The 26,324-nt window shown below is 38.5% G+C and overlaps 2 protein-coding genes across 5 annotated transcripts; one reads left to right on the forward strand and one right to left on the reverse strand.

The window, feature by feature from the left end:
* The first annotated feature begins 700 nt into the window (after positions 1-700).
* On the forward strand, positions 701-6,269 carry LOC113067813 (tumor necrosis factor receptor superfamily member 13C-like). 4 transcript variants are annotated; one of them, XM_026240287.1, is made up of 5 exons: positions 893-973; positions 1,239-1,330; positions 2,314-2,418; positions 2,491-2,685; positions 5,481-6,269. In XM_026240287.1, exons 2-5 carry the CDS (start codon positions 1,315-1,317, stop codon positions 5,705-5,707), a joined length of 543 nt encoding a protein of 180 aa, XP_026096072.1. In that variant the 5' UTR covers positions 893-973; positions 1,239-1,314; the 3' UTR covers positions 5,708-6,269. The 4 variants fall into 4 exon arrangements, with proteins under 4 accessions (XP_026096073.1, XP_026096071.1, XP_026096074.1 ...); XM_026240288.1 differs by having other exon boundaries at positions 701-1,330; positions 5,484-6,269; XM_026240286.1 differs by having other exon boundaries at positions 877-1,330.
* Positions 6,172-25,892, reverse strand: LOC113067759 (heat-stable enterotoxin receptor-like). Its single transcript, XM_026240214.1, has 27 exons — positions 25,498-25,892; positions 24,374-24,486; positions 23,871-23,938; positions 22,652-22,870; positions 22,452-22,570; positions 22,278-22,374; positions 22,084-22,198; positions 21,722-21,860; positions 21,485-21,567; positions 20,534-20,645; positions 20,381-20,462; positions 19,491-19,593; positions 19,349-19,411; positions 15,488-15,559; positions 12,899-13,003; positions 12,719-12,805; positions 12,117-12,249; positions 11,263-11,400; positions 10,943-11,031; positions 9,840-9,931; positions 9,596-9,754; positions 9,248-9,440; positions 8,951-9,125; positions 7,670-7,768; positions 7,493-7,587; positions 7,264-7,340; positions 6,172-6,504 (listed from the first exon to the last, which is right to left on the reverse strand). Exons 1-27 carry the CDS (start codon positions 25,691-25,693, stop codon positions 6,330-6,332), a joined length of 3,198 nt encoding a protein of 1,065 aa, XP_026095999.1. The 5' UTR covers positions 25,694-25,892; the 3' UTR covers positions 6,172-6,329.
* Between the last annotated feature and the right edge of the window lie 432 nt (positions 25,893-26,324).

A 26,324-nucleotide genomic window follows, 5' to 3' on the forward strand; every position in this document is an offset into this window, starting at 1 on the left:
ACTATTATCATCAGTTACCAAAAGAGACACCAGTATTGTTTTCAAGTGAAGTCACATATTAATATATATGTTAAAGCAAAATAATACTGTTTGTGTGCACTATAACAAGGCATGATAAGGTTGCAGGGTTGTTTTTCACACAATAGGATTATTAAACATTCATGAAACTTCAGCCGACACAACTGCAATAGGCCTAAATTAATAATATAAAAAATAATAAACTAATCCATTACACTTGCACAATTACATTTGCAGAAAGCACATACTTTGTGGTCAAAACAAGCCTAAAATGCAAAATAATAACCATATATAAACATTACATTTGAAAAGTTGTATTTACTCACAGTTGTGAAAATGTTTGAAAATAACATATTTGTTCAATATAGTTTTAATTATCATATGTTCTCATATTTATTGTTTTATTTTTAATGTGTTTTTGTAAATCCATAATTTTTCAATATTAGGCCACAACTGTTTTAATATAATTGCTATTTGATATACTGTAACTGTAATTATCAATTATGATATTAATATAAGGAACCCACAACAATAATAAAAAAAAAACATATTTCCCTGTTTTTAATACGTAGATAATCACAAGTGAGATTTCAGTGATATTTTGAACACTGAACAAGGAAATGGTTTTCATTTCAGAAATCTGGTCACCAAACGGACCCATGGAAGGAATTGTGAAAATGAAGCCAATTTTCTGTTCACAAACATCTTCCAAGTGTATTATTACTTCAGCAGATGATATAGATGTACTCCAAAGGGTGGTGCAGAGATTTATCCAATAGGAATTACACACTAAATCGTTTATGAATGTGAGGGGGAAAACAAGTCCATCCAAGGAATACATCTGGCAAACAAAAGGCTGCATGTTGATCCAGACAGACCGGTTGAGGCTGGATTCAGTGAAGCACCCCAGCTGGAGGACCCTTATCTCCTTGTCCTCATCTGAACATCTGAACTCGTGAGGAGATATACATACGCATGTGAAGAGACAGGCAGACTCACAGCTGAGGACGTGATATCATTTAACATTCTTATTTATTAATCTTTCTAGGTTGCTGCCCGCTGGTTGAGAATCGCTATATTATTAGACCAAATCCGTCTGTGTTATTTCTCCATCTGTTTGAGTTGTTTCCTCTTTCTCTCAGTTTAACTTCATTTCTTTTGCTCTGCTCTAATTTCTCTCTCGACCTCTTGACCTCTCGACCTTCTCTGTCCTCACAAAGGCTAGAAATGACAGAGTCATCATTATTGTTCTGAAGCGTGATGGCGATGAGATCATCTGCTCCTGGTTTCCTATAAATGACTGAAACCATCAGTGAGTATTTATGTATTTTGTCTAGTGTATGTAAATTCACAGCAGTTTCGTTTTCATGTTTAATTTTTTGGACTCTGCTACAGTAAATCATAAGTTTTCGGTTTTAGTTTTTAAACATTTAGAGGAAAAGGAAAGAAAATGTTTGTGGTGAGGGAACCGAAAAAGTCTGACTATGATGTTAATTGGTATTTTACAGGCTGAATTTAAAGGCAGATTTACACACTGAAGGATTTATATATTATCAGTTCAAAATATAATCATTTAACCATCTTTATGTCATTCTAAACAAACTTTTGTCATCATTTTCTTCTCATAATTTAGAATTTCTTTCATAATTTTGGCTTTTATCTCATAATTTTAGTTTTGTTGTAAAATATAATTTTTCTTATGAATTAAAATTTTTTGCATTCTTATTTCATAATTTATATTATGACATTTTAGATTTTTTTCACCTCATTAATTTGACTTTCACATTTTTTCTGATTTCAACTGTTTTTACTCGTGATATATTTTTATTTTTATATATTTTTTGCATTATTCAAACTTGAATTTACCAAAGCATAGAACTGAGTTTCTATTCACTAAAAGTCTCCACCAGCCGATTCAAACACATAATGAAGAAAAGTGCCAATAGTTAGAAAAGAGAAGATCCTATCGACACAGACACTTGATCTGATGAATTCCATCCAGGCATTGAGACATGAACAGATGTTGCCGTTGTTGTTTTGTTGTTGTTGTTTCTTCTTTTCTTACACCCACTGATTCTATGTGCTTTATATTATCTATCATAAAAAGTAATGCAGATAACAACACATGGATAAAAATAAAGTTCGGTTTCCTTCTGCTCGGCTGTTTCACTCTTTGTCTCTCTAGAGATTCGGTCAGTGATTCATTCTCTCCGATATCACAAATGAAGAAGTGAAACAGTGTTGTGTTTCTCTCACCTCCCGTGATCTCTCCATCGCTGCTCTTATTCTCATCAGTTCTGCCGATAGTGATGGAGAGGAGAGCATGTGCTCCTGGTTCTCAGTGGGATTCTCTGCTCAAGTACTGCGTCTCCCACAGATCCCTGGGACTGACGCCATCAGGTGAGCCACACTCTTGAGCAGATCAGTGCATGATGGGGTTTTATGTTGAGTTGGATGCTTGTGTTTCTCTAGAGGCTCCTCCGCTGGTGCTGAAGCCGGTGCACAGCAGCAGAGGTCTGGATGAGTCTTCATCCTCATCCTCGTCCTCGTCCTCCATCAGTCCTAGTGTGTGGATCTGTGTCGGGCTGCTCGTGAGTGTGTCGGTTCTGGTGCTTCTGCTTTGGTTCATCATCTACAGACGCCACACCAGGACCTCACAGAGCACAGGTAAGGTCCAAGTCTATATAAGTCACTTTCATTATGAATCCCTTACAGAGTGCTTTTTGTCCAGCTGATGAACAAGAAATACACTGACAGCCAATCAGAATCCATTTGACTTTAAATAACTCCTTATCAGAAATCATCCTGCTTATCAAGTCATAAATAATGAAGGTTCATTATTGTCTGTTCCTTGGGGAAATCTTAATAAAGCCTAAATATATTGAAGATAACTAGTTAGTCAACATCTAGATATTTTGCAGAAAATTTTTTGAATTTGAGTCAAATAAATGCTGTTTTGGCTGTGTAAAATAAGTAGCCTATATAACACATGGTTATTTATATAGCCTACCTAAATTTACGACTGTAACTGCAAGAGAAATCTGAAATTGAGAAGCTATTCATGTCTAGTTTCCAATTACCCTTCAGAAAATGCAACATGGTTTTACTAAAAAAAAAAAAGAAAAAGAAAAAAAAGATGCATGGTATTTGAAGTAAAACTGTGTTTATAAATGTTAATCATTATGCCAAAAAAACACTTTTACTTCCTAGATTAGTTTTCATAGGAACAGAAAACTCATATTTTTACTAATTCCGATCGCAGGTGACGTCCACAGACAGTGCTAAGAATAAACATAACCTTATTATGCTCTAATGCGAATGCTAATATATTTCATATAATTTAAAGCACATCAGAGAATCTGTTTTTGTAGGACAGCAGAATGAAAACTAGAAATTGTGAATTTTAAAGTGACACGCCATTGTACTAGACGTGATCACAACAGTCGGACATCTAGCGCACATTTATGTAAAAAAAATAATTAAAGGAAATGCAACGCGATGGAATGCAAAATGCGTTTAGTTTAGTAGCCCAAATGAGTTTCGAACCAACCATACCTCACGCACACACTTTAATAAGTTTCAGTTCCTCGTTGGGGTCAAGAGGGTGGCGAGGGGTCTTCAGGGACGGGCCCATGTCTCATGTCTCCTTTCCACACACACACACATGCATCCGTTACCTCAGGACGCAGAACAGGTCTTAAGCTAGTGGAAAACCCAACGACACTCCTGTTTGCTAAATTTAACCCCTGCGGTTTCAGATTTAAGCAGGAGGTCAGTAAGTTGAGTGCTTATTACTGTTCATCCCCCGTCTACGTGGTTGTGATTCAGTGGTGTTATTCTGTAGTCAAATATTTGAGACTAACAAACGTAGGCTAAAACTGAATTTTGCCTTTGAGTCAGTTGGGTTCCCTGATGTTTGTCGCTCGATCATTCCAGAACTGTTTTGGGACACCATATCCGTAAACCCGTCCTGAACCAACCTGAAAACTTGTGACTGAAATCGTCGATCACACAGAACATAATATTACTTTCTACCACGCTGTGTTTCCGTTCTTGTTCCGTTGTAATGAGCGCCGCGTAAGACGTTCACATGGAAAACACAAGCTCACGTTTTAGCTGAACAACTCTGGACACAGTGTTCTAAAACCTGCAGCTCTTCTGTGAGACGCTACAAAAGCTATGCATGTTTGCATGGAAAACAGAAAATTAGCAGAGCGGAAGGCAAAAAGGGTGTGTTTTTTTTTAAACAGTCCCTTATACTTCTGTATGATCTCACTGCACATTGACATCATTGTGTTTCTCTCCTCTGAGGAAGAAACTTTGAGTATTTTTAGAAACATTTATCCCAATCAGAACTTAAAGATGGCATTCAACTTTACATTGTTAACATAAACAGTATGAAGTTTTTAAGTGCCATCTTTCAGTGCTCTCCATGACCTTTATAGCAATAGCTCAACTAGTCAGTACATTTACACTGTTAAAACAATATTTCAACACGATTAAGACAATAATCTGATTAAGAATCTACCTTGCAGACAGAGATTGATTGCCTTAATCCAGCTAAAATCTAACTCTAAGTAAACACACATCAAAATAAGACATGGAGTATTCCTATTTTAGTCGCATTATGAAAGTGCAGTATCGATATGTATCGACACCATTACCGTCGTGTAGGACTTTTCGCTGCATTCTGCGACAGGATCACATGTGACAGTGGTCAACCTTTGACAAATAATTAACTGCACTTGAAGCTTTCTTTAAATTAAAAATGAAACACCCAAAACTGTATTTGGCACAGGCCAATGGCTCTAGAGTCGCTTGGGGACGTAATGACATGTGCCATTAATCGAACTATGTACTGTAACATCTAAAACAGGAACATAAAAGCAATAATCTAAAAGCAACTCATGTAAACACCTTAATCATAATATTGTTTTATTCAGAATAAGATAAATAATTTGATTACTGATGTCCATGTAAACGTATAGAGGGACAATGTTAACATGCACATGAATAATGCAGTTATTCTAATAATCAGAGTAAGGACTTAATAGCATTATGATGTTGATATGTCAAGAGCAAAGCTCTTTTTACCTCCATTATTCACATACCCCACTGCACAGCACAGTTTATTTACTTGTAGAGCAAAACACTTTTGTATGGCTGTATTCTGAATTTGTTGTACTGCATTACTGCAAAACCTCTACAACATGAACTCTGTTTTTCTCGGCTCCCCAGAAATCTAGGTATTAATACAGATGCGTGTCACATCATTTGTGTACGTCAGAGCGGCAATAATGCAATTAAGGTGTTTACATGCCTGTATATTGCAATTAAAATTGGTGTGCGTTGTAGGTGTACTATGTTAAGACGATTATGCTTGTTGCGATTATGAGCATTATCTCATTCTAATCGCATTAAGAGGGTGCATGTAAATGCATGAGTGTTGTCTATCTGTCCAGCAGGTGAAAAGGACTCTACGCCCCAAACCCCGACAACCACAGAACAGGACGAGGAGGCCCTGTCAACTTGGCCGCATGTCAGTGGTGACACACAGGAAATCCCAATCAAAGAGGGAGCCTGTGGGCGGAGCCTGTGTAATGGATGGGCAGAGCATGGGCTGCCACTTCCTGCCACAGAACTGGGAGACTCCGCCCTCGTCACCACTAAAACCGGACAATCTGTGTAAGTCTGAAGAGTAATGTGAACAGCAGAATTAATACACAGGGTAAATAATCCAACATACCAGTTGTACACTTGATATGAATCCAGCTCGTATTCATATTCACTTCAAACGATAGACCTCATGTAATCAAAAATCCAGTTCCTGTGGCTCTCAGTTCATGCCCATGTCAGAGAACTTAACATGGATGGAGATGCAGAAAACGATTCACCAGCAGTGGCATCTGTCAGTCCTCAACAAAACATTTTAAAGATGAATATTTGCTTGAGTATATTTTGGGAGATCTCCAGAACACAGATGAGAGTCCTATTTTGAACATTAATGTTTACTTGGCTTTGTGATGAATTGCTTATGTTCCGCTCGCTTTGGATAAAGTGTCTGCTAATTGCATAAAAACAGATGTTTTTTTTTTTTTTTTCACTGATTGTTCATTAATGAGCCAATTTGGTTAATAAACCATCTAAATAAAATACAGTTTGTTCTTTTATTGACTATGTGAGTAAGAAGCAGTTCATACATCATTCATGTTACAATAAACACATTCAGAATGAATAAATGATAGAATAAACAATCAAATCTAAGGAGTTAGGGATACAGTTAAATACATAGAGGTGTGTGAGTGTGTTTTCTACAGGTATGTTGTGGGGTCATTCAGGTGTAGGTATTCAGGCTGCCCGTCGCTGCTGTGTCTCTGTGTTCGCCGCTGGCGAGTCGAGAGAGTTTTGCGTCGCTCGTTCCCGCGTTTGTCCAGCGTGGAGACGATCCTCTCAGCCAGATCCTGCTGCAGGCGATGGAAGTTCTCTCTGAGGAGAAAAAGACACACAGAGAAACTCAGTGTGTCTGTGAGTACTACTGATCTTACACATGTGGAAGCTTGTTTTTCACCACTCAATAAAAATATAAAAAGGTAATTGTTCAGTTTTATCCGACAATGATGACATTTTCATCAGAATTCTCAGCCTTGCCAAAAAAAAAAAAAAATCTTGCAATTGTGAATTCATATCTCGTAATTCTAATTTTTTTTCCCTAAGTATTCCTAGTTTACATCATGTTATAAACTTTTACTTCCTCAGAACCTTATTAAATTTTTTCCTCAGAATTCTCAGTTTACATCTCACAGTTCATTATTTATTTTTTTTCGCAGTAGAATTAAACATTTAAAAATGTTGATTGTGACTTTTTATCTCACAATCAACCTTTTAGTCCCACAAATGTGAGTTTATATCACGATTGCAAGTTAACAGCTCCCCATCCCATTTTTTTCAGAATCCTTGCAAATGAGAGATAAAGTTGCAAACACAGTATTTTGATTTACTCGATTATATAAATAAATAGACGGTAGAACAAAATACACCCTGTTTTTTCTTTTGGCTTATTTTTATTGGTAGAGAAAAAGAAGATTTTGTATCTGAATCTTTGTATCTTGTCGTATTAAATTAACATTAGTTGTTGTGAATGGTTGCCTTATGTTGTGCTGATAATAACTCCACCGTGTGTAAAAGTTTTACTGAATGTATCATGGCAGTATTTTATGATCACATGATGAGTGCTGGAAGTCTTACGCTGTTGGTGGTATTGGCAGACTGTATTTCTGGCCGGTGACTCCAGTCAACCAGTAAGTCATCTCCTTCCCTTTACCCTGAAATGCAAAAACACACACTATGAGTTTCTGCTTTTATTTTTAACTCTTCAGTAACAGTTTGTGATTTTCCAGAAGGACTTAAATAAGAGCCTGCGATTGGCTGGAAGGTAATATAAGAGCCTGTGATTGGCCACCGACTCTCCTCTCACCTTCAGGTGTGTTTCTCCTCGGTGCTCACACTCAAATTTACAGTCGGTTCGCTCCAGGATCTTGATGGTCGACTCGCTCACATGAATCCTCAGAGCTGGAAAGACATCAGCTGTTTCACTAAACGAGTGTGGGTGTGTGTGGGTGTGTGCATGTGAATGTGTGTGTTTGCATCTTACGCAGGCCTGTAGACTCCATTCGTGATGCCGTGTTGACTGTATCTCCAAACAGACAGTAACGTGGCATCTTATTACCCACCACACCGGCCGCACATGGACCTACATAAACACATGTGACTAGTGTGACTACACCGACTGCACATTATTATCTTGATTCTATTTACCATCATTTATATTTTTATATATGCAAAAATATTTTCAAGCTGATGTTGCTGGGCAGATGCTGGGCCTCACTATGTGCTTGCCGGGCAGTTGTTAGGGCATCACTATGTATTTAGTTGCTGGGGTATTGATATGCAGCTGCCTGGCAGTTGCTGGGGCATCACTATGTGTATGCTGGGCAATTGCTGGTGCATCACTATGTGTTTGCTGGGTAGTTGCGTTGGCAACACTATGTGTTTGCTGGGGCAGTTGCTGGGTCATCACTATGTGTTTGCTGGGCAGTTGCTGGGTCATCGCTATGTGTTTGCTGGGCAGTTGCTGGGTCATCGCTATGTGTTTGCTGGGCAGTTGCTGGGTCATCGCTATGTGTTTGCTGGGCAGTTGCTGGGTCATCGCTATTTGTTTGTTGGGCAGTTGCTGGGTCATCGTTAGATATTTGCTGGGCAGTTGCTGGGGCATCACTATGTGTTTACTGGGCAGTTGCTGGGGCATCGCTATATGTTTGCTGAGCAGTTGCTGGTGCATCGCTATGAGTATGCTGGGCAGTTGCTGGGGCATCGCATACACAATTGCTGGGGCATCGCTACATGTATGCTGAGCAGTTGTTGGGGCATCGCTATTTGTTTGCTGGGCAGTTGCTGGGGCATCGCTATGTGTATGCTGGGCAGTTCCTGAGGCATCGCATACACAGTTGCCAGGGCATCGCAATGTGTTTGCTGGGCAGTTGCTGGGGCATCGCAATGTGTTTGCTGGGCAGTTCCTGAGGCATCGCATACACAGTTGCCAGGGCATCGCAATGTGTTTGCTAGGCAGCTGCTGGGTCATCGCTATATGTATGCTGGGCAGTTGCTGGGGCATCGCTAAATGTTTGCTGGGCAGTTGCTGGGGCATCGCAATGTGATTGCTGGGCTGTTGCAAGGCTCTCATGTGTGGCTAATTGGTTTAGAATGGCAGAAGCTTAAAATGTCAGTATGTCACTTGATATTTAAGTGATTTTGGTTATTTTTAAGCATTTTGACTTGAAGGTGTCACTGCCACCATCCTCAAGATGTTATGGAAACGATTCCTAGTATATTATATAAACAATGTCTCTTTATCCATCCTCCCATGTGTATGTACCTGAATGGATCCCAATACGGATCCACAGTGGGATTCCTGGAAGGTGTCTAAGCTGGTACGTCCCCATGAACTCCAGGATGTCCAAAGCCATGAGACAAATATCCACAGCATGTCTGTTTCCGTTGCGTCTTGGCAGACCAGACGCAACCATGTATGCATCACCGATGGTCTCCACCTTAACAGAGCAACAAATTCTGACTATTTATTTTAAAATATGAATTTAGAAATATTAAAATAAAAACGCTCTTCTGCTAGCTGTTATCTCTGAGCATCTGAACACATCTTGTGTTTGTGCACCTTATAGACGTCATGATGGTCGAGAATGCTGTCGAAGTTCTTGTAGATGTCATTCAGCATATCTACCACCTCCATGGGTGTGCTGTGATGGCAGAGGGTCGTGAAGCACACAATGTCGCTGAAGTAGATGGTGACCTCGTCATACAGCTCTGGCTCCACACGACCCGTTTCCTTCAGAGACCGAACCACTGGACTATAAGAGACAGAACAGAATCTTTCTGGTTTATGAAGGTTTAATGTGTAAAATCAGGGTCACGTCTGCCACTCACCTAGAAACACACAAGGAATGCCTAGAATTTGTTATGTGTGTGTGATTGCTGTGTTTTAGTGTGTGTGTGTGTTTCTGACCCCGGCAACAGCATGAAGTTGAGCTGGTCGGCTCGGTCTCTCTCGGCCTTATACAGAGCTGTCCTCTCCTCCACCAGGTGCTCCAGGTTCCTCGAGTACATCTGGAGCCGGCGGATCAGGTTGTCCATGTAGCTGGCATTGGCCTGGTTGTGAAGGTTACTGCAGAAACACAAAGCATCACATCAGCACACATTCACGACCATCAAACTCGATCAAACGCTCGCTTCTGTCGTCACTCACACACCTAAAGATCTTCCCCAGAGCACCCTCGATCCGCTTGAAGTCCGGACGCTTCTCTGGATCTTCCTCCCAGCAGCTCTTGATCAACACGAACAGCTACAAAAGAAATGTTTTTAAATTTAAATGTGGTTTATATTCAATGAAAACCTTATATTATATAATATTACATTAATATATTATATTAACCATTACTGAACTAGGCACGTCACTTTAAAGTATTTTTCACAATTCAATAATGTTTTAAATCTGCAATTAAATTTGACAAAGCCTCATAAATGTTGTTTTTAAATGTTGTTTCAAATTGTTTTTTAAAAAGTATTAAAACGGCAATCAAATCTGACATAAAATGCCTCATGAATGTTTATATGTTTATATATATATATAGTTTATATATATATATATATATATTATATATGTTTATATATATATATAGTTAGAATGCCCATATATGGCAGCTTTAGCAAAGGAAGCCCACCTTCTAAATGAAAGAGTTGTTAACATTCAACATTCATATGTTATTAACATTAAAAAAAATCATTTGTCATATTTTGATAATGTTTCGAATCAATAATAAAAACTTAAATGTAATGCCTCATAAGTTATGTTTGTTGCACTCAAATAGGGTAAAATATACATTAATTTCACATTTAATAAAATATTTCAAATGAATAAAATTTGATGAGAACAACTTTATACATGAGGTTTTTTATGTTTCAATAATTCACAAAAAAAAAAAAGTATGGATATAAGGTTTGTTCACCCAATGCTCATGTACAGTTATACGTGTGATTCTCAGATCCATTGCTATGATAACCATAACTCTTAACAGGAACTGCAGTAACACGATTGGTTCTTTCATTTAGAAGGTGGGGCTTCCTTTGCTAAAGCTTCCATATATGGGTGTTCCAGTTTCACCCAATTTCTGAACCATAAAAAAAAAAAATTCTCTCTCTTTCTCTCTCTCTCTCTCTCAATATATATATATATATATATATATATATATATATATATATATATATATATATATATATATATATATATATATATATATATATATATATATATATATATATATAAATTACATATAGAGTCTCTTGTAAAAAGTACCTCTGCTTCGGTTTCTCCAACAGACTCGAAACTCAGATCGGGTCGGAAGACATTCGGTCCTCGCGGATACTGAACGCGATACAATTTCTCTAAAGCAGAAAAGATGACCAGCACACACAGAAAGTGCAGGGAGGAGAATTTATACAATTGATTTAAAGATTAAAATCAGACATGTTGTTCAAATGTTCCTCTAACTCAAAACAGTGTTAGATTCCTAAGCAATGCATTAGTTTTGCTCAAAAGCATCTGATAAATGTGTAAATGTTCAGATTCTATATCTATCTTTGGTATACAGATGGACTGATTGGGTGTGTTTGTACCTGCCGTATCGGAGCAGCAGCTCGTGTGAAATGGGCTCTTCCTGAGAATGATCTCCTGCGAGATGATGGCAAAACTATAGACATCTCCTTTCTGAGAAATCCCCTGAACACGCATGTGCTCCGGCGCCGTCCACAGATCTGGCAGGACAGACACACTTCATTCATTCATCTCTTGATATAGAGACTTATAGAGACTCTGAACCAGAAATTAAACATATGTGACCCTGGAGCATAAAACCAGTCTTAAGTCTCTGGGGTATATTTGTAGCAATAGCAAAAAAAACAAAACAAAAAAAAAAAATATATATATATATATATATATATATATATATATATATATATATATATATATATATATATAGATATGGGTCAAAATTATAGATTTTCTTTTATGCCAAAAAGTTATTAGGTTATTAGGTGAAAATCTTTTTAAAAAAAAAAAGATATTTTGTAAAATTCCTACCACAAATATATCAAAACTTAATTTCTTATTAGTATTATGCATTGCTAAGAACTTAATTTGGACAACTAAAGGCGAAAATTTGATTTTTGGCACCCTCAGATTCCAGGTTTTCAAATAGTTGCATTTCAACCAAATATTGTTCTGTCTTAACAAACCATACATCAATGGAAAGCTTATTCAGCTATTTTAGATAATGTATAAATCTCGATTTTAAAAAATTGACCCTTACAGTCCAGGGTCACATATGCTAATATGACTGTCATTAGTATTTAAAGTATCTAAATTTGGCTGAAAACTATTACTTATGCAAAGTATTCCCTTAGTTTGAGATATATTTGATGACAATCTTCATTATTCCTGTAGTTGACCTGTGTTGCGTGTCATCACGAACCTTTCCCGGGCGCGAGGATGGTGTTGCAGCCGAAGTCGGTGATCTTCACCACCATCCGATTGTCCACCACACAGTTGGTGGATTTCAGCCGGCCGTGAACACCAACATTACTGGAGTGCAGGTATGACATGCCCTGACCAAACAGTGACAGCAATGACATCATCAGAGGGCAAAGGTCAAGTGTGTGCAATCACAAACATAACGAATATATAACAAATTATTCCAAACATATGGAGGCTTATTTATGTCCTATGATTAATATTATATTATTTTCTCATAAAGGCACACAATACTCTATAAAAGGCTTGTTTGGAGGAAACCAGTTCTACTCCTCATCTGCATGAATATATATATTCTGGAAACACACTTGTGTTTTAAATCAGTCTTTCTGGGGTTTGAACCCACAACCGTTCAGTGATCAGCTGAGCTCTTTACTCGTGTCTGCCCTGGTGTGTACGTCAGATGTTATTCATGACTTTTATGTTTCCATTCACTGACTCATCTATGATGATCATAAACCCATCAGCGAGTGTTAAACTGTGTTTTTATGGATGCAGAAGTAAAAGACAGCGTATGCTGCGTACATGATCAAACACACTCACCTTTGCGATGTCGTACATGACAGAGATCTTAAACTCCAGATCCATAAAACTCTCATCAGGATACGAGATCTTATCGTTCAGCACGTACTGAAGGAACACACACGCATACACAAATGAGAGTCATGTGAGGAAGGATGGGACGGTTCAGTCAGTGATTTATGAGTCTGATGAATGTTTTACCCGCAGCGATCCTCTCTCGCAGAACTCAAACACCCCGAAAACACCACAGTCAAACTTCGCTGTCCCGTAAAACTTCGTCAGATTATAATAGTCAATACGCAACAACTGAGAGAAAAAGAAACAAGCTTTGTTACAAACATATAGCTGGTCATATTATGTGCAAAACAAAATAACTGAGCAAATCTCACAGACACACATATACATACATATATATACATACATACATACATAGACATACACTGGCCACTTTATTAGATACACCTTGCTAGTACCAGGTTGGACCCCATTTTGCCTTCAGAACTGCTTTAATTCTTCATGGCATAGATTCAACAAGGTGTTGGAAACAATCCTCATTTTGTCCATTTTGGTCCATGTTGTCATGATAGCATCACACATTTGCTGCAGATTTGTCGGCTGCACATCCGTGATGTGAATCTCCCGTTCCACCACATCCCAAAGCTGCTGTGTTGGATCGAGGTCTGGTGACTGTGGAGACCATTTTATTAAAGTGAACTCAATGTCATTTTTAAGAAACCAGTCTGAGATGATCTGAGCTTTGTGACATGGTGCATTATCCTGTGGGAAGTAGCCAACAGAGGATGGATACACTGTAGTCATGAAGGGATGGACACGGTCTGCAACATTAATGAGGTAGGCTGTGGTGTTTAAACAATGTTCAGTTGGTGCTAAGGGGCCCAAAGTTTGCAAAGAAAATATCTCCCACACCATTACACCTCCACCACCAGCTTGAACCGCTGAGACAAGGCAGGATGGATCCTTGCTTTCATGTTCTTTATGCTAATTTGACCCTACCATCTGAATGTCGCAGCAGAAATCGAGCCTCATCAGACCAGACAAAATTTTCCCAATCTTCTATTGTCCAATTTTGGTGATCCTGTGTGAACTGTATCCTCTGTTTCCTGTTCTTAGCAGACAGAAGCAGCGCCCGGTGTGGTCTTCTGCTGCTGTAGCCCATCTGCTTCAGGGTTCGACATGTTGTGCGTTCAGAGATGGTATTCTGCATACCTTGGTTGTAACCATTCTCTGTAAATCCTGGAAATGGTTGTGTGTGAAAATCCCAGTAGATCAGCAGTTTTTGAAATACTCAGATCAGCCAGTCTGGCATCAACAACCATTCTATGATCAAACTCACTTGAATCCCATTTCTTCTCCATTCTGATGCTCGGTTTGAACTTCAGCATGTCGTCTTCACCACATCTAGATGCCTAAATGCATTGAGTTGCTGCCATGTGATAGCAATGCAAGCGTGCAATTGGCGTACTGACTGCAGGAATCTCCACCAGAGCTGTTCCCGTGAATTAAATGTTAATTTCTCTACCATAAGGTGTTTCAAAGAATTTGGCAGTACATCCAACCGGCCTCACAACCGCAGACAACGTGTAACCACACCAGCCCAGGACCTCCACATCCAACATCTTCACCTCCATGATCGTCTGAGACCAGTCACCCGGACAGCTGCTGCAACGATCGGTTTGCATAAGCAAAGAATATCTCCACAAAAACTGTCAGAAACCGTCTCAGGGAAGCTCATCCGCATGCTCGTCGTCCTCTTCAGGGTCTCGATCTGACTGCAGTTCATCATCGTAACCGACTTGAGTGGGCAAATGCTCAAATTCGATGGCGTCTGGCACTTTGGAGAGGTGATCTCTTCATCGATGTATACCGGTTTTCACTGTATAGAGCAGATGGTAGATAGCATGTATTGCGTTGTGTGGGTGAGCAGTTTGCTGATATCATCGTTGTGGCCCATGGTGGCGGTGGGGTTATGGTATGGGCAGACGTATGTAATGGACAACAAACACTGGTGCATTTTATTGATGACATTTTGAATGCATAGAGATACGGTGATGAGATCCTGATGCCCATTGTTGTGCCATTCATCCACGACCATCTCCTCATGTTGCAGCATGATAATGCACAGCCCCATGTTGCAAGGATCTGTACACGATTCCTGGAAGCTGAAAACATCTCAGTTCTTGCATGGCCAGCAGACTCACTGGACATGTCACCAATTGAGCATGTTTGGGATGCTCTGGATCAGCGTATACGACTGTGTGGTCCAGTTCCTGACAATATCCAGCAACTTCACACAGCCATTGAAGAGGAGTGGACCAACATCCCACAAGCCACAGTCAACAACCTGATCAAATCTATGAGAAGGAGATGTGTTGCACTGCGTAAGACAAATGGTGGTCACACCAGATACTGACTGGTTTTCGGACCCCCCAGTACATTAAAACGGCACATTTTAGAGTGGACTCTTATTGTGGCTAGCCTAAGACACACCTGTGCAATAATCATGCTGTCTAATCAGCATCTTGATATGCCACACCTGTGAGGTGGATGGATTATCTCAGCAAAGGAGAAGTGCTCACGAACACTGATTTAGACAGATTTGAGAACAATATTTGAGAGAAATAGGCCTTATGTGTACATAGAAAAAGATCCTTGAGTTAGGCTCATAAGAAATTGGGGCAAAAACTAAAGTGTTGCGTTTATAATTTTGTTTTGTATAAATATATATTATTATATTAAACTGAAATATCAAAGTAAAATGCAGGGTTTTACAGCATTGAGCTCGATGCGTTGTTCCTCAGAGAAGTTTCCATCTGTGTTTCTCAACTCCTTCAGAATGACGGGCTGTAGAAAAAACACATGTAACATCCATAAAATACACAAACTAGGGGAGGTCGATCTTATATATCATGATTGATCTTTGAAGATGCATACAATCTATTTTTTTAATCGTAGATTGTGATCTTTTATGTCCTCATAATTTTTTTTTTTTAAACTACAGCAATGATGGCCTTTTACATGATTGCAATTGGACAAATTAAATAGCGCATCTACAGTATTGTTCAAAATAATAGCAGTACAATGTGACTAACCAGAATAATCAAGGTTTTTCGTATATTTTTTTATTGCTACGTGGCAAACAAGTTACCAGTAGGTTCAGTAGATTCTCAGAAAACAAATGAGACCCAGCATTCATGATATGCACGCTCTTAAGGCTGTGCAATTGGGCAATTAGTTGAATTAGTTGAAAGGGGTGTGTTCAAAAAAATAGCAGTGTGGCATTCAATCACTGAGGTCATCAATTTTGTGAAGAAACAGGTGTGAATCAGGTGGCCCCTATTTAAGGATGAAGCCAACACTTGTTGAACATGCATTTGAAAGCTGAGGAAAATGGGTCGTTCAAGACATTGTTCAGAAGAACAGCGTACTTTGATTAAAAAGTTGATTAGAGAGGGGAAAACCTATAAAGAGGTGCAAAAAATGATAGGCTGTTCAGCTAAAATGATCTCCAATGCCTTAAAATGGAGAGCAAAACCAGAGAGACGTGGAAGAAAACGGAAGACAACCATCAAAATGGATAGAAGAATAACCAGAATGGCAAAGGCTCAGCCAATGATCACCCCCAGGATGATCAAAGACAGTCTGGAGTTACCTGTAAGTACTGTGACAGTTAGAAGACGTCTGTGTGAAGCTAATCTATTTTCAAGAATCCCCCGCTAAGTCCCTCTGTTAAAAAAAAGGCATGTGCAGAAGAGGTTACAATTTGCCAAAGAACACATCAACTGGCCTAAAGAGAAATGGAGGAACATTTTGTGGACTGATGAGAGTAAAATTGTTCTTTTTGGGTCCAAGGGCCACAGGCAGTTTGTGAGACGACCCCCAAACTCTGAATTCAAGCCACAGTACACAGTGAAGACAGTGAAGCATGGAGGTGCAAGCATCATGATATGGGCATGTTTCTCCTACTATGGTGTTGGGCCTATTTATCACATACCAGGGATCATGGATCAGTTTGCATATGTTAAAATACTTGAAGAGGTCATGTTGCCCTATGCTGAAGAGGACATGCCCTTGAAATGGTTGTTTCAACAAGACAATGACCCAAAACACACTAGTAAACGGGCAAAGTCTTGGTTCCAAACCAACAAAATTAATGTTATGGAGTGGCCAGCCCAATCTCCAGACCTTAATCCAATTGAGAACTTGTGGGGTGATATCAAAAATGCTGTTTCTGAAGCAAAACCAAGAAATGTGAATGAATTGTGGAATGTTGTTAAAGAATCATGGAGTGGAATAACAGCTGAGAGGTGCCACAAGTTGGTTGACTCCATGCCACACAGATGTCAAGCAGTTTTAAAAAACTGTGGTCATACAACTAAATATTAGTTTAGTGATTCACAGGATTGCTAAATCCCAGAAAAAATAAATGTTTGTACAAAAGAGTTTTGAGTTTGTACAGTCAAAGGTAGACACTGCTATTTTTTTGAACACACCCCTTTCAACTAATTGCCCAATTGCACAGCCTTAAGAGCGTGCATATCATGAATGCTGGGTCTCATTTGTTTTCTGAGAATCTACTGAACCTACTGGTAACTTGTTTGCCACGTAGCAATAAAAAATATACTAAAAACCTTGATTATTCTGGTTAGTCACATTGTACTGCTATTATTTTGAACAATACTGTATATCATGTGTCTTTCATGCTTGATATATTTTTTATAACGTAAGCTAGCAGCAGTAGAATGATAAATGAATCACATTTTTGTTTCAGTGTCGATTTTATTAAAACAATCATTAAAAGGGCATTATCTGCAAAAGAGAAAATGGAAGAGTAAAGTATGTTTGCGGTTTCACTCACAAACGGTCAAATACACATTAAAGGGGGGGTGAAATGCTCGTTTTCACTCAATATCCTGTTAATCTTGAGTACCTATAGAGTAGTACTGCATCCTTCATAACTCCAAAAAGTCTTTAGTTTTATTATATTCATAAGAGAAAGATAGTCTGTACCGATTTTTCCCGGAAAAACACGAGCGCCTAGAGGAGTGACGTGTGGGCGGAGCTAAAGAATCACGAGCGCCAGTAGGCTTTTGCGTTGAGAGCGTTTGGAAACTGTGACATTACCGTGAGGAAAAAAACATCCAAAACAAACCATGGCTAACAGTCAGATTCAGCATATATTTATGATCCAGAATCAGATCCAGAGGCTGAAATTTAACAAGAGCAGCATCAGCAACAACGTCTCTATGTGGTATGTATTGAAACTGTATATATTTGCTTAGCGGTTTTGGAAAATGACTACGTTTTTTTTTTTTTTTTAAGCTGTACATGTGGAAAGTGCAGTTTGATGACAACATCGCATGTTGTTTACTTGATGTGCTTACGCGCCGATAGCTAAGTTAACAACACAGAGATATTTGAAGCTGTTTTACTCACCGCATGCGGTTCCAACACACGATCGTGACCCTTTTTCATTGGGATTGCATCATCCTTAAGAAATAAACGATGTGCAAATCCGGCGTCAAACTGGGCCTTGTTTGTAAAACAAGCATCTTTGAAATGCAGGGAACAAACACAAACACTTGCACAACTCCGTTGATGCTCTGTAAAAATAAACTCCATCCACTGGTCCCTTCCCTGTTTTGTTTTTTTTGGTAATCTGTGCAGGGTTGTCTTGCCCTGGCAACCAAAAACACACTCCTTTTGTGACTTTTCGTGACGCTCTCGCTCTGATCAGTGAAGTCTGTTGTGCTCTCAGTGCTCTGCTATACGGGAGCGCGCGCTCTTCCGGCAGAAGTGCCTCAGGACCCATATAAGGAAATTCCGCTCCATCTAACGTCACACAGAGCCATACTCGAAAAAAACTTTCCGAAACTTGTGACAAACCGGAAGAGTTTTTTTGGAACAAAAACTTTGTCGATGTTTAGCATGGGAATCCAACTCTTTAACAGTGTAAAAAACTCAGTATGCATGAAATAGCATTTCACCCCCCCTTTAAAAAAACTGTCAAAATGTCTGTCTTGGTGTGTATTTACATGAAGACAGATATGTCTTTAGTGAACATAAACAATTGGCAAGGAAACAGATGTATGTCAGTACACTAGGTTTGTGCATTCAAGGCTTAAAGAGACAGCAGCCAAATAAACCTTCTGCTGTCTGTGTCATTAATGTTAATCAAAAAACTAAATACAAAGAGAAAATCACTTTTGACAATCAATGTATTACTTTAACGAGAATCATATTTTATACAGTAATGCATTGTTTTAAAATTTAATGACTAGTTTAACAACTTGTTTTAATGCAATACTTTGTTTTTTAACCCTTAAATGCATACCTCAGGTCTTTAGCGACCCGGGACATTATTCTGTACTCTTTCCTTCCTTCATATATCCAGGTCCATCCATGCTAGATATATAGGTCCCGAAAATTTAATAATGATTATACATTTATGCATTTAAGGGTTAAATTGTGTAAATCGATAAATCATAGGCTTGTTCCTGTCTGGATATTTTCAATAGCGAATTTCAAAATTGGAAAGATCACGATTCAGATCGTTGATCACGTTTTTGTGTTATAAGACCGTGATATGATATTTTGGGAGGATAACCCCATTTAATGACAACGCACACCCACCTTTTTGTCGTATCGGCCCTTGTGTATCAGGACGCTGTTGTCACCTTTCTTCTCCTCATCGATCTACAACACAAACACATACAGACGTCATTCAGAGGACAATCATGGACAGACAGACAGAAGGATGGATGGATGCTTTTACTGTCAGACTGATCTGGTTTCTCTCTTTATCGTCCAGAAGAATGATGAGTGATGGATTGATGTGAGACCATTTCTTCTGATCGATACGCACCCTCCTGTTCTGTCTGAAAACACAAACGCATGCATGTCTTAACACATCTGTGTTTAATTATGAAATTAATTGCAAATGAAGCATTTTATATCATATTAAATATTTCATATATATATATATATATATATATATATACATATAAAAAAAAAATTCAAATGATATTACTTCCTAAAATAGGTTTCGTTTTCATTGAAGACCCCATACAGTTCTTGTGGTAACCAGTATTGGGGGTAATGCATTACTCATAATGTGAGTTAGGTAATAAGTTTACCTTTTCAAGTTACTAGTAAAGTAATTCATTACTTTTAAAGTTACAACAAAATATTGGAGTTACTTTGTCAAATAAATAACCTAAGTTATTTTGTTTTCCCATTTATTCACTCAAAGCTCTCCTGTTGAGAGAAAACAGAATAGAAAAAATATAACCATTGAGTTTTTTATTATTAAAAACAAATAAACAAGCTCAGCCGAGATGACAAAAAGTAATCCAAAAGTAACAAAATGCATTACTTTCCATAAAAAGTAACTAAGTAACTTTTTATTGAGTAACGCAATATTGTAATGCGTTGCTTTTAAAGGTAACTTTCTCCAACACTGGTGGTGAAATTATTTTCCCCTTTTTTTCAAGAAAATTTGGATCACATCCAAAAGCCAATAATATTTAGTTTACTTTTATTCCAGAGAGCATCTGACTGAACAAAAAATATCTTAAAGCTGCAGATGTGAACTAAAAGTCCCTAAGAGTTTGATTTCTCATTTGTTCAGAAGATGAAATGCAATCATTAATTATTTTATTTTACCTGTATAAGATGAAAGCGATGGCGGTAGCCATGACCACACTGATGCCAAGAACAATCATGATGATGTTCTGAGCCTCCATCCCTGAGAAACATACATTAGTTAGCGCTAGTTAACATGATGCAGTCTTTATTTAGCGAACGTGTCCAGTTTACCGTGAGCGAGTTTATCTCTGGGCAGCTGCGATCCTTCCCACACCAGATCGGGATGTGTGTGATTGAGCGACGTGATGTACAGAGACGTGCTGAAGGAGAACAGCGTCTTATACTGAAGAAAAACAACAGACCACTGTCAAACCAAAACATGCTTCAACCATACAAACAACTTCTGTGGTGTAGAATGATCTCATATTTTCATATTAGGAATTTATTAATTTTGTTATTTGCATTTTTTATTTTAATGTAATTGAAATGTAAATCTATTTAATATGTTTTCATTATTTACATTTTTTAAATAAAATAATAATAAAAATTTCTGTTAAATTACATAATAAAGGTTCTACTCACAGGAGTAATGTAATGTTAGATGTATTTTTTTTTGTATAAGAAATAGGCTCATTATAAAATACACAAAATGTTGGTTTCACTTTCAAGTATTTAGATATATGTATATAACGTTTTCCCAGCAGAGTATATAAGGAAGCCATCTTTGTTATTGTGTGTTCGGGGAGGACTCATGTTACACAGCAAGGTTTTGAATCGCCATCAGGTCCAGATGTTTCACAGACATCAGTGACTCACTCCGATCGTGTCTCTGATCATTCACATCACGTGATTGTCACTCGCGTGAACGAGCACCGATTTGCCTCCGATTTCAGGCATTTGTTGTCAATTTCGCAAAATCTGACGGTGAGGGAAAATCGAGGGGCTAAAATGCACGGTGAATTCGACATAAGTGTAAAAACAAAGCAGTGGTCTAAATTTGAATTGGCCTACATCTTTTAGTCACTCTAATCTTTAGAATTGGTTAACCAAAAAGATTTAGTGAGATTTAGTGGATTAACATGTCTTCATATTTCACATTGACGCCAGTATATGAGAAAGTCACTGAATTGATTTGTACAAAATGCAACTTTGGTTTTTATAATTAAGACAGGAAAGACTCACCTGCTTTGAGCTGGTTGTATAAACCACAGACAGATTGATGTCTCGGTCTCCACTAGCATCTAATTCATAGTGTCCTCCCATACCTGAACACATACACATCGATATCACATAGCATTGATCACAATTCGTTTTGTTTCTTGTAATCTCAACGACCCATTTCTTTTGAACAAATGACATAAGTGTTGAGATGTGGATTACAGCGATTATTATTAAGGATCCAGTGTGATGCTGTGTTACCTTCGAAGCTCATGTTTCTGAAAGGCTGTTTAATGATGCCATTAGATGGACCCTGTTTCATCGCCTTCAGGCTTTGTCTCATCATATCTCCGAAGAGAACCACGGCGTCATGGTAAGCCACTACATAATCATTCAGCGCCTGTGGGATGGGAATTGTCTGTTTACTCTATGTGTGTAATCCACAACCGAGGGTTACACACTACACAAACTGACAACTGCTTGATCTGTGTACACTTAAGACATCTTCTGGTTGAAGTTGTGTAAATTCCACAAGAACTACAAAAACAGACAGCTACTGTTTACTGGCGTGGATGCAAATATAGTTATAGTAATCACCTAGGCCTTTAAGATGCTGCACTTACCGTTGTATTCGTCTTCCAGGACGTGTGTCTGGAGTAGTTTCTGAAGCTGTCCATGGTGACCACCAGCACATCCCGCATGTGCTCGAAGCTGGACTCGTTGGTGTGATAACCATCGCTGCAAGACACCTCACAGTCAGCGGAGGGAAAAAGGGCTCACGTGATCTGAGACAGGATTTTGGAGATCACAGACTCACTTGTACAGGTCGATCAGGACGAAGACCACATGCGGAGGAATGGTGGTGTTTTTCTTAATGGCCAGAACATCGTCTGGTGTCCCACAGAGGACAAAAACTGCAATGCAATGGATGGATGGATGCATAGGTGGATAGGTGGATGCATAGGTACGCAGATAGATAGATTTGACTCACTGTTGCTGTGTCGGTCCTGAGCTTTCAGCTTGTCTTCCAGGTCCTCTTGGCTCCTCAGCATCTCTCTGGATATGTTGGTGGCAAACAGAGCAGACGGCGCCTCCAGAGCATTGATGTACCTGACAGACGAAGGGACACACGTCTCAGTATGTGCGTCTGTGTTGTGTCGGGTCGTCATTTACATGTTGTATTGTGAATACCAGAAGCATTCCTCCGTGTTGTCCAGTTTTTTATAGATGTACGCTGTCTTCCACGCAGGTTTGAGATTGGTGAAGGACACATTCCAGAAATGGACGAAGAACTCGGAGATTTTGCGCGCCGGGGGAAGCAGCCGGGTCAGTTTGTCCTTGTAGTCGCAGGAGAGACCGAAGCTGCCAGCTGAGATGATGGGGATAGTCAGGGTCAAGCCCACCTCCTGACTGACAGACACACAGACAAATAGAGCAATGACCTATTCATATACAGAACTGGTGTTACTTGAATTAAAAAGTAACTAGAAGCTATTTACTTGTAAATGAAAAAGTAATGTGGTAGTTTCTTGAAAAAAAGTATTCGATTTCGTAACTCGTGTTACTTGTAACGCGTTACCGTCAACACTGATCCTCATTAATTACCAATACAGTTTAATATAGACCTAGCTATACAGAACGAAAGAAAACAGTTTCATATTCATTTTGTTTTGTTATTGAAATGATCACCTTGGCCAGTTATTGTAAAAATACATTACTGAGCAATTCATCACTGTAATTTAATTACCTTTGCCTTGCAAAAGTAAAGGGATTGTTCAATTTTTTTTTCTGTAATTTACAGTTTTTCAAATTACATGGTTGAAGAAATGTGTTACTTTATAGAATAACTTTTCCTAATTGTGCTGCTGATGATAATTGTTAGCTTAAACTAGCTGAAATGTGTGTACTAATTTATTCGTTTAAATATAGGTCAGTAGTCTACGTGATGTATTTTGACAGGGCTGAAATAATGCAGGACTTCATGATATGTTTTAGGGTTTAAGAACTATAACAATAACGACAACTATGTTTGCATCGTCAACAACAGAAGATAATATTCAAAATACATTCAGCTTGAATTTTAATGAAGCTCTTACAGGTTTGTAATGAGAATGAGCGATTATTAATGACAGCATTTTCATTTTGGGGTAAACTATCCCTTTAAAGTCGGGTCTGTTTATGCCATTCAAGCTGGAAAAACAATCGCTCCGTTGTTATCGTTGTAGTTTTGGTGTGTACTATGATATAACAGAGTTGCAATAATTAATAGACTTTTTTTTTTTAGATGCTTGGTTGAAACGGCCTTTAGTAATTAAAAATAACTACTTGACAAAATTGTAATCACATACTGTAAATAATATTGGGGATAACATTTGAATAAAAAGTCTTTGTTTGTTTGAGTTTAACTTACTCCACCAGTTGAAATGTTGCATATGTGCAGGAGGGACCCAACATCATGCATCCGAGCTCACTGCTGTTCTAACGGACAAAACAAACGCAAAACAGCATTACATTTAACCATTTAACCGCTAATCAGCTGCTTGATAGCACACGTACATCATGGAGACGTCTATTTGATATCTCTATATTTACATCTGGAGTGTTTGCTCATCTGCAATTGGATGTTTCCTTTTAGATGTCAAATAGACGTCTATTAGATGTCTTAAAGATGTTTGATTTAGAATGCATGAAAACCTGAGATCTTACAGACGTCTGTCTGATATTTTTACACAGCAGATGCTTTCTAGGTCAAGAGATCATTAACAGACATCTTGCAGACGTATGTGTGCTATCTGGGACACTAGCACAGGTTTAAAGCATAATGTTTCAGCGTGCCCGAGGACAGACGGCATTAATAAACCGGAACGTCCTTCACAATGTCCTTCGGGCAGGTTTTTATGAAGCAGAACTCACATGCAGCGATTTGAGGATCTCCACGGCCTCGCACGTACTGCTGCCACAGCCCCGGCGCCGGTAATGTGTGGTGTTAAAGCCGCTGAACAACACCTTGATCTGGAAGTCCAGACCTTCACAAACAAAACCACCAGCATCTCTGATTAGTCCGCTTTATTTAAAAGTGTGCTTTCTTATTCTGAATGCCTTCATGCCTCATCTAGCCTACTCCTGAGGTTGGAAGAAGAGGTCACGTTAGTCTTGACTAATGCGCAATATTTAAATAATCATAACAAATATTCGCGATTTCATCGGCTGCATCAGTTCCATTACAGAAACAAAGATATATTGCAGTATATTGGAAAATATCATGTAATATATTAGGCATATATTTCTTATATATATTTATTTTTCCAATATATTTCAATAGCCTATATTGAAAGTGGCAATCATTTGTATATTTTGCAATATATTATAAAATATATGTATCATCAATATATTATTAAATGTATTCAAAACATAAAATATTAGAAAAAAAAGGGAAAATAATATATTACAATATATCACAATATATTTTAAGAAATATATTGGTAAATATATTTTCCTTTCGTAAGGGAGGTCATAGGTCAACGCTGATTTTGTTCCATTTAAAGTTTTAAAAGTAGTTTTAACATTTCTGAAGTATAGGGTCAGGTTTAAATTTACATTTGAAAAGGTTTAGCATCTTATAGGTCATTATAGCTGTAGAATACATGATGCTGAGTACTGCATTACTCTAAATACTAATATGTTTGTTTACTTTTATACAAATTAGCTCAACTTACCCCTTTAACAGATCCTAAAACTTGACCACTGTCCTATTATTCTTTAATTCACAACTCTCACTGTCTTCTATTAGTATATAATACTTCATTACAGCCTAGTTATTTGTAACAGTGTATTTCTCTTTGCCTGGAGAAGTAACTCTGATTAAAGATGAATCTCTGATTTGTTTGGACAGAATGACCCTGCAGAAATACAATGTTTTTGTCTCACCTGAACTTCAGTGTTTGAGAGGTGGGTCACCTTTACCAGGAACTCAATTAAAAGCCTGCATGAACCCAATTGTTATTTTTCAGAACTAAACGTTCTGGGAATCTACTCACTTTCGGCCTGGTTTTTTTTATTCTCCTCTTCAACAGCCATATCCACCGTGTCCTTCACAAACTTCAGACTCCAGGGCGAGTTTTCATCCTCCAGCAGAACCACGTTTAACGTGACCGAGGAGTTCCTGCAGCTTAACACATCAAACTCAGAGACGGAGAGCACAGAACCCAGCCAGAACCAGAGCAATCCCAACATCCCGTCCACAAGCGCTGTCCTTCACAGAGACGCTGCTCAGTTTAATGCCACGCTCATTCTGCTGAATTACATCAGAAAGATCGGCTCTATCCTCCAACAACACCGTCCACATGACATCTCTGAAAAGACATCGTACACTGACTGCAGCCAGGGTTTTCTGCGCTTGTGTTTTTACAGGAACCTGAAGAGGAAATGCGCGCTCAGGTGTGTCTCTGCGTGTTAATGAACAACCGAAGGTGAACAAACAAAATCAGCCTGATCTGAGAGAGAGAGAGAGAAGCTTCATCCCTCTAGTTTTAATCGGAGGTGACATCTGATCGTATCAGTGAGCTTTATGTAGGTCCATCATCTGCAATTACAATCAATAAAATCCAAATCTCTCTGAAAATGTCCTGTAAACATCAAACCACCTGGTTCTAAACAGTCCAACAGGTGGTTTTTGTCCAATAAATCTCTGTTTGTGCTGCTCACAGAATGTGCTAGAAGGTCTGAGCGGTTCGTAAATGTTCTGGAGGACCGAAGCGGGGCCAAAGGTCCTTCAGGGCTGTAAAGCAGAATGTGCGGCAAATAGATTGTGTGCTATAAAAGCTGACAGATTGCGGTCTGTAAATCTGCTCCTGTAAAATCACTT

This window comes from Carassius auratus, linkage group LG28B (assembly GCF_003368295.1).
Source record: "Carassius auratus strain Wakin linkage group LG28B, ASM336829v1, whole genome shotgun sequence".
In the NCBI taxonomy this organism is placed as follows: Eukaryota; Metazoa; Chordata; class Actinopteri; order Cypriniformes; family Cyprinidae; genus Carassius; species Carassius auratus.